The 16,430-nt window shown below is 42.2% G+C and overlaps 1 protein-coding gene across 1 annotated transcript in view; it reads right to left on the reverse strand.

Annotated features, from left to right (window-relative positions):
- The window catches only part of VWA3A (von Willebrand factor A domain containing 3A), a 79,202-nt gene that overhangs the window by 21,893 nt on the left and 40,879 nt on the right, over positions 1–16,430 (reverse strand). The window contains 11 exon segments of the mRNA XM_043979249.1: positions 1,773–1,925; positions 5,143–5,213; positions 9,049–9,244; positions 10,206–10,350; positions 10,617–10,691; positions 13,071–13,190; positions 13,856–13,894; positions 13,896–14,014; positions 15,146–15,226; positions 15,691–15,794; positions 15,957–16,095. Of these exon segments, the coding sequence (XP_043835184.1) occupies positions 1,773–1,925; positions 5,143–5,213; positions 9,049–9,244; positions 10,206–10,350; positions 10,617–10,691; positions 13,071–13,190; positions 13,856–13,894; positions 13,896–14,014; positions 15,146–15,226; positions 15,691–15,794; positions 15,957–16,095 (1,242 nt within the window).

Here is a 16,430-nt window from a genome sequence, read left to right on the forward strand (position 1 = left end):
ACAACAATGGGTTCATGAAGGCAGGGAGTTTGGTAAAAAGACCTAACGGAGAATTACTAAATAGTCACCTGAAGTCACCTATTTCTACCTTTCCTACTGAGTAGAATTTTCTGGGTTTCCCATTAGTTTGACTAAGGAGAGAGAGAGAGAGAGAGAGAGAGAGAGAGAGAGAGAGAGAGAGAGAGAGAGAGAGTAGAGATATATGTATATGCGTATCGTGAATACATACATATATACATATATGTGTGTATATACATATGTACATACATCTATAAAAATACACACACACACTTTTTCAACTCTACCCTTTGTCAAGCTGAAAGTTCTTTTGTTACTAAATGTTATGAGAAGGCAGTAATCATTCAGCTAAACAACAACACTTTCAGTCCTCTCCAACATGCCAGGTGAGCAGCTCCTTTCTCTGTGTACCCACATGAAAAAGGTAACTCTTAAGGGAGAGCCTAGCCCATTTAAGCCCTAAGTCTACAAAAGTTGGTTACAGGCATTGACAGTCCACAGGACCGCCTCCCCAAGACTTTGGCTTAGTAAGTATTGGACCAGGTGATAAAAGGAAGGTCCTGGGATTGTGAGTTTTTTGTTTGTTTGTTGTTGTTTTTAACCATGGACAAGTGTTTGGAGGGCAGGGCAGGAAAGGATGAAGCACCCTGGAAGCCTAAATGAAACTCCTGAATGATGACTTCTTTGCAGATGGAGTTGAGTGCTGACTGTTAGCTATTTTTTTTTTAGGGACAGATGCCTTGTTAAGGAAAACTGCCGTGTTAGAACATTAATATCATTGTTAAGCAAAGAGGGGCAACAAGCTCTGTTACAGGCTGTCAGCTCTAGGGATTTCTAGAAGGTTCAGGCCCCCCCCTTGGGGACTCAGATGTGTTTGGTCACACAAAGTACACAAATACACATAAACAAACTTGATACCTATGAATAAGCTACTCTTCTAATGGCCAAGATGAGAAAGTGACTTTATGTGGATTTGGCTTAGATGAAGAATAAACCATTTGCTTCTTCTCCCTTCCCCTTCCTTCTCTTTCTAGTGCTAACAAGTTCAGCTATAGTTTCCCAGTCTCTCCCAGCTCCTTCTGGTCCCTGGATATTTCTAAGACCGAGTTTCCACTGCTCCACTATACTAAATACAATGGTGCCCATCCTAAGTGCCAGCTCCATTCCCCTAGCACTTGTACTCCAAAGCCAGTCCAGGCCAACCAAACTGAACCTGGTTCAGATTAGTTTTGGTATCTTTTTCAGACCCAATCTACCCACCAAATAGCCTGAGCTGACAAGCAATCTCCTCAGAAATTCTACTTCCCTGGGAGCAGTAGGGAGGGTGCTTCTACTCATTCCCCTCTCCTTAACTTGAGCTGTTATGGGTTCTAGCCCTTAGCCAAATGGAAGCATTGGGTCTTATTTCCTGGTTGCCAAACTTCCATTCTTTATCCTGGGGCCCTGGACTGTGTCCTTGGCCATAGCTTTTTCAAAATCCTCAGATGATCAATAGACAAAGTAAAATAAATAGGTATGACTCATCTTCCTGAGTTCAAATCTGACCTCAGACAATTCCTAGTGTGACCCTGGGCAATTCACTTAAGCCTGTTTGCCTCAGTTTCCTCATCTGTAAAATAAACTGGAGAAGAAAATGGCAGACCAATCTAGTATCTTTGCCAAGAAAACCCCAAATGGGACCATGAAGAGTTGGACATGACTGAAAAACAATTTAACAACAACAAATTATTGTTCTTAATAAAGGGGAGTCAAACCATTCTGGCCATTGAGAGTGTGGTGGGCTTAGGGCAGCAAAGTTTCCGAGGCTTAATTTTTTCCTTGGACACCTTTGGCTCTTCTTTGGGGACCGGTGGACTTTCAGCCAGGCTTCCAGATTGGTTTTTGAGGGATGCTACCAGCAAAGCACACTGAAAGGGTGAAGTGTAGTGTTAGTACCACCCAGTAGTCTTAAATATCAAGGACATATTGAATTCATGGGGAGAGGAGGCTGGGTTGGAACTACATGCATTGGACCTTTAGAATGACAGGCCCTACAGGCCTTATTGAAAGCAATGGGGTGGGTAGCTAGGTGGTGCAGTGGGTAAAGCACCGACCCTGGATTCAGGAGGACCTGAGTTCAAATCCAGCCTCAGACACTTGACACTTACTAGCTGTGTGACCCTGGGCAAGTCACTTAACCCTCATTACCCTGCCCCCCCAAAAGTAATGGGGCCTTTTGGAACTTATTGAAAGTGGGGCCCCTAGGCCCTCCCTTTAGAAATCTTGAACTGCCTTGTGGTCACTGCTTAGTATTAATCACAGCAGCATTGTTTTTTCCAAGTGGAGCATAGATAGCAACCTTGGCTTCTATAACTTCCCTAAACCTATTGACAAAGTAAGTTGTCTTTGTGGTCAGATTGGAAGTTTGTTTGTTGTTTTTTTTTTTTTTTTCCCAAAGGTTCATTTACTCTAGAGCATCCTCCTCCAATGGCCTGAAATTCTTCCTAGGTCAAATATTGAAGGACCCCATTAAAACACAAGTATGAGACCTAGATTGACTAATGTGATAGGGTGTCAATGTCACCCAAGAGTGATGACATAAATTCATTTATCAGATCCAGTTAAATCAAAGGAACTTGTATGAGATGATTATGGATTTGAGTCAGATTAAACTCTGAGGATGGGGTCTGGAAGATACCCAGCCCCGTCCCAGTATAGTTAGTTTAAAAGTTTATTGCTTGTCAAATTCTCACTGTCTCCTTTAAGTTTTATTGCCAATTAACGGTATTTTTACTTCTGCTCAGTCTCCCCACTTGTCATCTACATATTAGTTTTATCTGGAATCCATCATGTGTCAGAACCCCAGTCCCTGTTGAGTGGGTCGGGGAGTTTGCCCACCAATTCAATACTCAGGACTCAAGAAGAAAGGACAAGGCTCAGCACAGGATGCGGCAATTAAGTTGAGACCAGATGTTAAGTGACATGTCTCTTTTTCTCAGAGCAGAATCTCCTTGACCCTAGGGTCCCAACATGGATTATTCTTTTATTCTTTATTCTATTTCTTTGATTTCCCAACATAGCCGAAGATAAATTTTAACCCTGTCATCCTTCTAAAATTAACACGACTACAAAACAATGCTGAAACACCTGAGTGACTCTTCCTGTTATTCAAGTTGAATATCTTTAGAGATAGGGACTGGGAGAGGGGAGTCAGTGGGAACTGTGAGATCTGAAACATCTGACTGTCACTCCCCCTGTTCCCTCTTCCTTTGGTTTGACCTTGTTCCTCCTCCCTTTTTCCCCCTTGTTCCTAGAACATGTATGCATGTCTCCATACATTGATCACGAGCTAAACACGCACCCTGAGTGAGACAGGATTGGATGTTAGATTGTGAGCTCACCCTAGTGTGCGTGGGGACCTCCCCCCTGACCAACATTCCTATAAAAGGTCAAGGCATGTATTAGCTATTGCGACTTAGTCATTGAGTTTGCCCATTCCTGCAGAAATATAATAAATCTGTCTCTGCTTGACTTGGTGGTCTCCTCGAGTTATTTGGGTAAACTGAGGCAGTTTGCCCCAAACAAACTGAAGATAGTGAGACAAAGAGAAATAGATGAGGTGGGTATGTTTTAATGAGGTATAGAAAAGGCCTTTAGAGAATGTTCTGCTACTGGGAGGGCACCACTTGGAAAAGGAGGTGCCAGGGAAAACTGAGGAAGCTGGGTGCCTGGGAGAGGGCCCTGAGAGTCACTTATTTGTTCAAAATTTACTGGGCACTTCAGTTGTGTGTGAAACATTGTGCTTGCTTATATTGTAGGGGGATTAAAAAGATGAATTAGACAGTCTCTGGGCCCTATATATAAATAATTACAATATAAAGTAACATATGTGCCAAATGAATAGTATAGATAATAAGTACTATAGGAGTGTGAAGGAAGAAGAGAACACTTCTGGCAGAATGGTTGGGGTATTGGGTAGGGAGGGGACTCAGGGAAAGCTTAATGAAAGGGGGCTGAATTAGATTTAGGCCTTAAAAGTGTGAGACTATTATTATTACCAGAGGTCCCCTGCTGTGAGAGCATGGGTTGACCTTTCTAAGGTTCAATGGCACAAAGTTACCTCACATCAACATGTGACCACCCTCAACCAATCAGTTTGAAGCAGTGTGTGTGAGGCAGTTGGTTTTGTCAGTTGGAACCTCCTGGGGTTGGCAGCTGATTTCTCCTCGAGGAGTTAGGTTTTTCCTATTCTTTCAGAGACACTTGTTCTCTCTTTGTTAACCTCTAATATATTTAAACAAATGTTTAATACCTAAACTGTTAAACTGTTGTCCTAGTTAGCTTTCCCCACAAGGGGACAGATAGGCTAACCACACACATTTAGTTTTACCCGTCACAGTTTTGGTGAGCCTGTCACAAAGAATAAATATACTTTTAGATAGAGGAGGAATAGTGCAAGGTGTAAGACAGTCTAGGCATGGGGGAACAGCATAGGTATAGAGACAGGGAAAGAAGGAAGGAAGGAAGGAAGGAAGGAAGGAAGGAAGGAAGGAAGGAAGGAAGGAAGGAAGGAAGGAAGGAAGGAAGGAAGGAAGGAAGGAAAGGAGGGAGGGAGGCCCAAGTTCCCCTTTAATTTTGTTCTGGCAGTCATAAATTTATCCCTACCCTCTTTACTCTGAAATAATTCCAAGACCTGGGTTTTATTTATTTATTTTTGGTGGGGCAATGGAGGGTTAAATGACTTGCCCAGAGTCACACAGCTAGTGTCAAGTGTCTGAGGTTGGATTTGAACTCAGGTCCTCCTAAATCCAGGACTGGTGCTGTATCCACTGCACCACCTAGCTGCCCCCCCTTTTTTTTTAGTGAGGCAATTGGGGTTAAGTGACTTGCCCAGGGTCACACAGCTGGTAAGTGTTAAGTTTCCGAGGTCGGATTTGAACTCAGGTACTCCTGACTCCAGGGCCAGTGCTCTATCCACTTCGCCACCTAGCTGCCCCAAGACCTGGGTTTTAAAGAGAGAAACTCTCATTGATTTGGCACACTGGGAGCCCCTGTGTTTGAGTAGGGGTAGAGTAGAGGGGGAAAGAGTAGGAAATATCTCTATCCTGAGGGAAGGTAATTAGGTAATTGTTGCGAGGAAGGCACCTTTTGGGAGTAGTTGATGGCCTTTTCCATCTCCAAGGCGATAGTACTGATATCATCACTCTCAAAGATGCCTGGAAGCCAAACACAGTGATTGTGGGGAAATTGTTTTTAATCAAGAACTGTAAGCCAGAGGAGTTAATTAAAACAACAGACGATGGTGTTCTGCAGGGACCCATTGGAACTTAGATGAACCATCTTAACAGCTGCTTTCTTTGGTAGCTTGGAGGAAAGGGGTAAATTACCTACACGTCCTGGCTCCCCATTTCAGGCTCTCCCCACCAGACCTTAGTGACCCTTACTAAGAGCAAAGCCTTGATTCCACTTCTAAATCCTAAAACCAACCTTGAGTCCTCTTGGTGAATTGGACGCTGCCTTAAAGGGAACCCAATATATGCCAATCCAGATTTAAACAAAATGTTAGGTGTGACGAATTATCTGCTTTTTAAGATGATTCACCTCAGATTCCTTTATTTGACAAATTTCCTTTCTAATTATTATCAGGATTATAAGGCAGTGTCAAAGCAAGGATGCCTGAGTTCAAGTTTCACCTGTGACAAATAATGGAAGCATGACTGTGGGTAAGTCACTTTGTTCTCTGCTTTAGGCAAGTTTATTAATTCATCAGTAAGTATTTATTAAATGCCTACTATGTGCTAGGCACTAGATGGCCCAGAAATACACGTAAAAAGAATGACAAAGGTCATAAGTTTGCAGAGAAGATGCTGACCTATACTAATAATAAAATCACAAATCTAGTCCCTATCCTATTATATTTACATTATTATTGATATAATGATTAAAATACATTAATAATAATGTCTTCCATTGACTTACAGTATAGGGATGGAAAGAGCATAGGAGACAGCTGGGTGGCTCAGTGGAAAGAACATTGGGCCAGAACTCAGAAAGACCTGAATTCAGATCCCCTCTCAGATACTTCCTAATTGTGTGACCTTGGGCAAGTCTGTCCACCTCAGTTTCCTCAGCTATAAAATGGGGATAATAACAGCACCTAGCTTGCAGGGTTATTGTGCTGATCAAATGAAGTAATATTTTTAAAGTGCTTAACACAGTGCCTGGCACATAGTAGATGCTATACAAAGGCTAACTATTATTATTTTTTTTTTGTGGGAGTTTTTTGGCAAGGCAATTGGGGTTAAGTGACTTGCCCAGGGTCACTCAGCTAGTAAATGTCAAGTGTCTGAGGCCAGATTTGAACTCAGGTACTCCTAAATCCAGGGCCGGTGCTTTATCCACTGTACCACCTAGCTGCACCCCCTGCTAACTATTATTATTAGCAGATCTAGATTCTAGCTGCAGGTCCTGATCCTAGACCAGTTGCTTATGCTCTCAGAGTCTCAGCTTCCTTACTCATGAAATGAAACATTTAGGTCCTTAGGATCATAGATGATCTCCAAGGTCTTTTCCAGATCTGAAATGGGGCATGTCCTTTTCAAATTACACCTCACACCTGTGATTTCATACCAACAAACCCCTTTGATATGGGTAGGGTAGATACGATAATGACCATTTTGTACATGAAGAGATTTGAGACACGCCGGATTAATCAATTTGCTTAAGGTTATATGGTAGCAAAGTCCGACTCACAGTTCTAAGATCTTTCCATTAGATTACTCCCCCTTCAGTGCTGAATTCACCAGTTTTATTTAAACAAAATGTCTTAGGAACAAATCTATTGTGATATATTAGATGTGTTGGTATGTTTCTTTTTTTGGAGTAATTGTGTCAGGAAGTCTGAACGTTTACTGCCTTTCCTCTGCCATCTTGTTGGTATGTTTCTTAAAGGAGTGTTTGTGAAAGACATCCTGAAGCCATAAAAAAATGATCTAAGAACTGAACCGGACCCAAATGGGTGATTTAGGATGGGGGGAAGGATTAGAGAAGAGGATTTCCGAAAGCAATGGCAAGACTTCTCTAAAAAGCTCGTTTGTTCTTTTTCCTCCTTTAAAAGGGAACACTCCTATCTGGCTGATCATAGACCTGATGCCTACTTTGTCTCTTGGACACATCATGAGGGCATTTTGCATAAACTGACAATTCTGGAATCATATTCTACCTAGGATCAGAATATGATGAAGAGAAACTAGACCCAGAAAAACTGCAAGTTCAGTCGGAATTTGGCAGAAGGTAATCTATGAGAGTGTCTGTCGGTCTGTCTCTCCTTCTGAAGGTTGTGAGCTTCAGAGACTCATTCTTTCTGTTTAATGAGGTGTTTTGACACACCCCAATAGTAATGGTCCAAAGGGAACTTAGGAAAATTATCTTTTCTGCTCTGTCTTTTCTGGGCTCCCTGGTAGAATTTTCCTTGCAAATTGATGCCTCCATTTCTATTCCTCGGTTTTCTCTCTGCTATATGTATATGTTATCTCCCTCTCATTAACCTTAACACTGTTCATCTTTTTTTCTGTAACACCTTCCTGCTGGTTAAGGTTGAAGAGTGGCAGTTCTGAGCTGCAAACTTCATAAAGTGAAGGTTGATATGTCTCCTGATTGGTCGAGAGGTTGCTGGGCATAAATGCAGCATGCAGCCTAGGGGCTACCTTGCCTGAATGGAAATGAGTGTTACATTTCTGTGCTATGTATCTGTTCTACTAGATGTGCGTTACTCTTATAAATTGTTAAAATTAAGTACTTGTGGGGCAGCTAGGTGGCGCAGTGGATAGAGCACTGGCCTTGGAGTCGGGAGTACCTGAGTTCAAATCCAGCCTCAGACACTTAACACTTACTAGCTGTGTGACCCTGGGCAAGTCACTTAACCCCAATTGCCTCACTAAAAAAAAAAAATTTAAAAATTAAAATTAAGTACTTGCAAAGTGGTTTATCTGGTTGAGTCAATTCCTGTTTTGATGATGAATGACAATTTGTATATTTGAGTTAAACCTTCCTTTAATACAATCAGGGTATGTTATAATTTTGTATGCCCAAGAAACTTACATTCCTGTTTTCAGTCTCAGTTGCAAGAGTATGAGTTGTTGGATTGTCTGCCATGATGCATTATTGCCAAAGCTAAAAGATCCCAACTTTACAAGGCTTGTGGGACATGTGTGCAAGAAGCACATGACCATGGGAGTACTTCAAATAGTTCTAGTAGATAATGATGCTAAGTTTTTGTTTTTTATTTTTTAAAGAGAGGTGTCTTGCTCACAGGTACAGTTGTGATGCATCATCATTCTGGAACTAAGCCACCACTCTGGCAAGGTACAGGTTATGGGGCAGCTTGGTGGCATAGTGGATAAAGCACTGGCCCTGGATTTAGGAGGCCCTGAGTTCAAATCTGGCCTCAGACACTTGATACTTACTAGCTGGGTGACCCTGGGCAAGTCACTTAACCCCCATTGCCCCGCAAAAAAGAAAGAATACCCCTTCTTTTAGGGCAGCTAGGTGGCACGGTGAATAGAGTACCAGCCCTGGATTCAGAAGGACCTGAGTTCAAATCCGGCCTCAGACACTTGACACTTACTAGCTGAGAGACCCCGGGCAAGTCACTTAACCCTCATTGTCCTGCAAAAAAATAAAATAAAAAATAAAAATAAAATAAAATCTCACCTCAGACACTTACTAGCTATGTGACCATAGGCGAGTCACTTAACCCCAATTGTCTTAAAACATCCAGGGCCATCTCCAGTCTTCCTGATGTATATTTTGCCCCTGGACCCAGATGGCTCTGGAGGAGAGAGTGAGGTTGGTGACACTGAACAGCCCTCCCTCACTTAAATCCAAGTCAGTGCAAATCATGACATCACCCTGATGTCATGGTTCTCTTTGAGAATTAAAGACAAACAACTACAACAACAAGGCACAGGTTATAGCCTAATTATGAATCAGTATAAAAAGGAGGGAATTGCTACCTCTCAAAAGGAGAAAGCAGCCAAGACCATCACTAACCTGTGTCACCAAACCAGTGGAATCTCCCATTAGAAGCACGAGTGACCTCCTTGTAAGCAGAGGCTGTGTCAGTCCTGTTGGCATAGCGGGCAGGGACTGTGCCATCCATGTCTAGCTCGTTGATGTGGAACAGGCAGACATGAATCTTCAGATCACAGCCCCCACAGGTCTCGGCGACATAGGCACTAACTGTAGGCTGTAGAAAGATGGGTAGCTCTGGGGGTTCACAGGTTACAGGGTACCTGAAACTTGTACTTTAATATCCAGACCCCATCTGACTACAGGGTAGGAAGGGAGATAGAATTTCTCTTGCCAGCTGAATAATATGAAGTCAACTCCTAAGTGGAAGAGATGCTAGTGGGGTTTCCCAAAGACCTTTCTCTTCTTGGGAAGGGAAGAAGGATGTTTGGAGAAGAATCTACAAGGATTCAAATTAGACGGTCTCTTGAACAGAGATTTCTCAAGGAGGGCATCAGGAAAGTCATATCCTAGAGAAGAAATTCTAAATCGCCCTGGCTGAAAAGATGGGAGGAGAAATAGAAGGAACATGCATTCTCCTCTTTCACTTTTGGAAAGCATCTGGAAAGTGTACCCAACAGCTGGGTTCATTTATCCATATCCTCCTTCCCATTTAATTTCTATTGCTTTTCTGGACAATGGGTCCAGGCTGACTTATAGCCTAGAGGTTCTGTTGTCTTGCCCACTTTTAAAGCAATAACTAAACCAAACCTGGAGCTGTATAGCCCCGGAAGCAGCCAGCAATGTTGACCTGGCCTCTGAATTACTCCCAGAAACCTGCAGAAGCTCCAGGAAACTAAAGTTTTTTCATTTGCCCTGGTCCTTCTGCTTCATCTTTTCATACAGAAGACCAGAATTTCTACTGTTTCAGGTGCAGTGGGACATTTTCCTTTCAAAGACCTGTTTGGATACTTGGTATCGAAAATTGCTTCGGAGGTATCTTTGAAAGCCAGGCTTTATACTGTGTGTGAGATTGCCCTGTCTTAAATGGCACCATTCTGGGAAGTTAGATTCATTTATACACATCCCTGATCGTTTCAGGATAGGTTTGCCACCATTTTGTGGTAACCTCTAGACTGGCCTATGGGTCAGTCATTATTGACAAGTCCTGGAGGGTCTAAAAGACCAATCCTACATACCATTTCCTGATCAGGGACTCCACCAGTGAAGATGTAGATGCCTTGGGAACTGAACTTGTCTTTCTCCTTGAAGTCCACTTCTACTGCCTTTCTCATAGCACTGAGGACATTTCTGCTGCCCTTGCAGTTCAGGGACAGGATCCAGCTGTGGAGATGAGGGGAGAGGTCAGGATTGAGAGGGGGATGCTGAGAGGGTATGATTGTTCATGATGAGCTGAGAGTAAAAATAGAAATGCTTGTGGGTAGAAGGAGGACTGAAAAGAGGGTCTGGGGAAGGTGGCTTTCTGTTCTTTGGCTGTTAGGCAAAGAGAGAGATTCTAGGCCAAGTTTGGGACTGCAAATAATAATGGCTCAGGCATTGGGCATCCCAAGGATAAATGAAGAGTAACGTATCTTCCCCCTAACACTTACCGCCAGGCACTTTGCAAATTCTCTTGGGTTAAGGGAACCATCTCAGGTCTCCAGCTTTCAACTATACTTCCAAACCTTCAAAAGGATGGCATCATCATCATCGTCGTCGTCCCTACCATCATCATCACCATCCTTATAATCACCACCCCCTCCATTTATATTGTTATAAGGGGCTTTCCTATGTATTGGAGGAGACATGTTGCATAGTCAGTAGAGAGTCACCCTTGGATCCAGGAAGGCCTAGACTCTGGTCCCAATGCTACCACATACTGGCTCTATGACCGTGGAACCACTGGACTTCCCAGGGCTCTGGACTCTAGTGCTAAGACTGTACATTGCAGAGAAGGTGCCTAACTGCCGTGGTAGAGGGAGTTTCTTTCCCTGGGATCTCTTTCTAAGAATGAAATCAGTCCCTCATCCCTTCCTATATATCATCTCATACAATCTTTTGTTTGTACAATCTTTTAGTCTCATATAATCTTTTTTGTTTTGTTTTGTTTTTCAGGCAATGGGAGTTAAGTGACTTGCCCAGGGTCACACAGCTAGTAAATGTCAAGTGTCTGAGGCCGGATTTGAACTCAGGTACTCCTGAATCCAGGGCCAGTGCTTTAACCATTGCGCCATCTAGCTGCCCCTAGTCTCATACAATCTTTACAATAAACCCTGTGAGACAGGCAGAACAGCAATTATCATCTCCAATTCATCTCTTAAAGTTCTTGGGGAGCACACCAGAGGTCATCTGGGAAAGTATTATGTAGGTATTTATTTCAAATCAAAGGGATAGGGATTAGACCAGTAATTTTGTTGGCATAATAAGGAATTCCAGGGTGAGGCAACCCCTTTTCCCAACTCAAGTCGACACCACTGCAACTTGTAGTAGTAGTTTCCCAGAGCCCTGAGAGGTTGGGTCGCACAGCCAATATGTGTCAGAGGAGAGATATGAATACAGGTCTTTCTGGTTAGGAGGATGGCTTGATATCCACTATCTCAGGCTTCCTCTCCAAATAATTTTGGAGCATGTTTTACATGAAATCAGGTTAACAGGGAAATAGTAATAATAATACCTAGCATTTTAATATAATACCTACTATGTGCTGGGCACTGTACTAATAGTAATAGGCTTCCGCCAGTCGCGAACAACCATGGATCAACGCCTTGAAGAGCCACAGGCCACGGTGTGGCTGTGCAGTCTGATACAGGAGCCGCAGCTCCTGCTGCAATGATGGCACTGTACTAAGCCCTTTATAAATATCTCATTTCATCCTCACAACAACCCTGGGAGGTAGGTCCAACTATTATCCCCATTTTACAGCTGAGGAAACTGAGGAACATAGAGGTTAAGTGATTTGCCCAAGGTCATACAGTTAGTGAGTATCTGAAGATGGATTTGAACTCAGGTCTTCCTGATTCCAGGCCCAGAATTCTATCCACTGTGCCACCTAGCTGCATTAACTGGTATAGAGCAAAAAAAAAAAAAAAAAAAAAAAGAAGATAAAAGAAAAAGAAAGAAAGAAAAAGGAAAAACAACTCCCACCACAGTTAAAACATCTCTTTAAATGACCACACATGCATAGACACATATTTACACTCAGAATAAAACCTTGGTTAACAAGGGAATAAGGGGCTCTAGTTAACTATTATTGAGAATCTAAAATCAACTTTTTTGCCTTCATAAATACAATCGATTGAACATATTTGAACATTTTTTTTTTATAACTTGGTGTCTTGGAGTCATTCTACAGGATGCTACCTATGGAAGGTATAGGAGATTGGACTAGATATATGCTGATCCCAGGACATAGCCAGAAACTGCTTTTTTTGGGAAAAAAATGTCTGACACAAGCTTATTTTATTGTTATTTGTTTCATTCTTATTAAAGTAAAACATAGTAAAATAGTTTCTTTGTGATTTTTTTTTTGTGGGGGGAGGTCTTAGCGGAATTCACTTCTTTAGCTCAATTGAGATTTTACTAAATGGTTGGAACTAGGGTAATGCAGGAATTCGGACAACTGTGTCTTTGCAATATTATGAGCTCTGAATATTTTCTATTTGAACTCATGGTCTGGAACAAATGATCCTATGAAGCAAGGCAAGTGTGAACCTTACGGTCCATCTGTGTCTTTTTTTTTTTTTTTGGAGGGGGTGGGGTATTTTGCAGCCTAGGAGTCATCAGGAACCCGGCAGTGGGATTTGATTACATTTTATCCTGGTTGATCAAGCAGTGTGTTTTGGGGCCACCTATCACTATTGCCCCAATGGACTCCTGCAACCACTTAATTATTCAAAGCTAAAAACGAGATCATCCAAATCAGATAAAGTGATAGCCATCATATGACATTCAGTCCCTTTTATATCGATCATTGTCCTCATCTGGCTGCTAGTAACCTCCCTTTGTACAAACTCTCTCCCAATGAATATAAGGCTTCCCCCCGCCCCCAGTCATCAGAAGCTTACGCTATGATGTTGAAGCAATCCTTGTTTGACAATTGTTCTTCAAGCAGAAGTCTTAAGGAATGTTGGATATGAATAATGTACATGGAATTGGTCACTGAGACATCTACCAGTATAACCACCCTAAAAAGAAATACAACCTTTAAAAGGAGAACTGAATCTCTCAGCTAATGTTTATTTTGTTCCATTTTACTATTTAAAGTTTTTTCCAGGGGGAATTTCATGAACTGAGCTCAGCACTGGCCAAAATCTGTACAATTTGAAACCAATAAAGGTATGACTAGAATATTAGAGAAGGTGGTGTGAGAAGGGTATATCATCTCTTCCTCCAGAAGTCTCAAAGCATGGAACATTTTGACTGGGATAGTTAGAGCACGGTCGTATCCCGAGGCATGGAAATGGGTAAAATGGCCTTCATTTCCTTGGTTCAAAGCCTTAGGAGTTAATGATCATGCAACTAAAAATCATTGTAGGGTAAGCAATAGTGATACAAATAATAATAGCTAGCGTTTATAAGATGTGTTAAGGTTTACAAAGGCACTTTGCAAGTCTTATCTGATCTTCACAACAGTCATGGGAGGTAGGTGCTATTATTTCCATTTTACAGATGAGAAAACTAAAGCAAACAGGGTTAAGTGACTTGCCCAGGGTCACACAGCTGCTAAGTATCTAAGGCTGGATGAATCCAGCTCTGATGCTCTAGCCACTGAACCACCCAGCTGCTCTATGGTGAAAAGTGTTGACTGCCATTAATACCATCACTAATGAAGAATTTCATGAGAACTCACCATGTATGAAATGCAGTGTAACAGAAAATACAATGGAGATAGGGAACCGCATAGGAGAAAATACCTTTTTTCACAGACTATGCCCCAGATTCTCCTGCTAGAGATGGAAAGCCATTCAATCCGCCTCTCATACATCCGTATGGTACTGCTGAGCTGCTTCTACAAACCCACAGGTCAAACAGACTCAATGAGCAACTTGTTCCCCAAGGAAGGCAAACTAAAGAATGTGAGATGAAGAATAAGTATTGTGGTAGAGGTTCCAGGGATTGTGCTAAGGGTTTCTTCTTCATCATCAACACCACCACCACCACCACCATCATTGTCCCATCAGGGAAGGGGAGGGGAAGGGAATAGGCATTATGTGGTGCAGTGGTTAAGAGTTCTGGCTCTGGGGTCAGGAAGACCTGAATTAAAATCAGACCTCAGACACTTACTAGTTTAATGACCTTGGACAAGTTATTTAATTTCTACTTGCCTCAGTTTCCTCATCTTTAAAATGGGAATAATAATAATAGTGCCTACCTCCCAGGGTTCTACTACTACTCCCAGTAGTCACCACCACCACCTCCTCCTCCTCTTCCCACCACCACCACCACTACCACCACCACCACTACCACCACTACCAATACCAATGCTGCTGCTGCTGCTGCTGCTGTTGCTGCTGCTGCTGCTGCTGCTGTTGCTGCTGCTGCTGCTGCTGCTACTACTGCTGCTGCTGCTGCTACTACTACTACTACTACTACTACATAGCACCTATTACATGCCAGGTACTGGGTTAAGTGTTTTACAAATATTATCCTCACAACAACCCTGGAAGGTAAGTGCTATTATTATCTCAATTTTACAGCTGAGGAAACTGATACAGAAGATAAATCATTTGTCTTTGGTTATATCACCAGTAAATGTATGAAGCTGGTTTTAACTAAAGTATTCCTGACTCTAGGCCCAATGCTCTATGCACTGTGCCACCTACATGGAAAGTTGGCCTTGAGTTAAAAAAAGACATAAAGGCAATGGGGAAACTTTTCTATTTCAACAACTAGAAAGATGGCAACACAGGTTGTAGGGCCAAAAGGCATTTTCTGGGAAAGTCCTGGTGCCTACATGCAGTCGGTGAAAACAGTTTGGAGGGCTCTATCTTTGAGGCAGAGAGGTTATTTACATAGGGAATTTCTACCAGTGCTTTCTATTCCACCCATATCTGCCTTCTCCCACTGTTTCCACTGTGTGTGTGTGTGTGTGTGTGTGTGTGTGTGTGTGTGAAGATCAGGCCAAAAGCCAATCACTGACCTGATAGTCATACAGAAGGGGTGGGTCCACATGTATATTCTTCACAGTACCATCATGCCATTCAAACTGCATCATTGCTTTCTGCACTCAGAGGAATAGTACAGGAAAATGGGGTCATCTTACTTGTGCACTGGCCTCTTGGTATCATGACGAGAAATGGGAAAATGAATTGCAACCACATTTAAGGTTATAGCAACCACTACCATTTCCTTATCTTCCTTGGGATCAGCAGCAAAGGGGTACTTGGAAGACAAGTGGATAAAATGTATAGCATCTAGCCATCAAAAAGGGTGCTCTTTTTGCATGCTTTCTACATGTTGAAGTAACAAACAGTGAGATGGAGCTCCCCATCCGATTTAGATTTGGAAGGGAAATTAGAGGTCATAATCCAATCATCATCTTTTACAGATGAGGAAACTGAGGCACAGAGTTAAATGACATATAAGATCACACATATAGTGAGAAGCAGAGTCAAGATTTGAACTCCTGCCCTCTATGAGATGCAGTATTATTTCCATTAATACGTCCTGGCTGTCTTGAATTACCTCATGGAGAGTTGAAGATACTGTTTTCTGGAGAATGGGTACAAATTCTTCCAAAGGAGAGAATGCATTAGGAGCCAAAACTTGGTAAAGGCTTAACTTCTTGGCTGGAAAGACAGTAACGTTCAGGGTATACATATGCACCTACATATATACATATACACATACACACATACACACACGCATACATAAATGCACACACATACATACACATGTATTTTACCAAGACCTAATGGGTCTTATTTGTATCCACTCCATAAGGAAAATACCTTTCAATCCATTTGTCTTCAGCCACTCTGCAGAGGTTCTGGTCAAGAAGTTTGGGATTTTAATTTTTAGGGGGCTCTCATGCTTTGGAGGCTTGGGTAAGAAGCTGGATATGGGCAATTTTGTAAACTCTGCAGAAATCTAAATTGAACGTAAAAATATATCATAAAATCAAAGAATTTTAGAGCTAGGAGGGACTTTAAAACATTCAGGAGGGGCAACTAGGTGGCACAGTAGATAGAGCACTGGCCCTGGAGTCAGGAGGACCCAAGTTCAAATCTGGCCTCAGACACTTAACACTTACTAGCTGTGTGACCCTAGGCAAGTCACTTAACCCCAATTGCCTCACAAAACAAAACAAAACAAAACAAAACAAAACAAAACAAAACAAAACAAAAAACCCAAACCATCCAGAAGTCTTCAACCATTAGAACAGCATCTACCAGTAGATCTAGAAACCTTATTGGTAAATCTCT

This window comes from Dromiciops gliroides, chromosome 1 (assembly GCF_019393635.1).
Source record: "Dromiciops gliroides isolate mDroGli1 chromosome 1, mDroGli1.pri, whole genome shotgun sequence".
Classification (NCBI taxonomy): domain Eukaryota; kingdom Metazoa; phylum Chordata; class Mammalia; order Microbiotheria; family Microbiotheriidae; genus Dromiciops; species Dromiciops gliroides.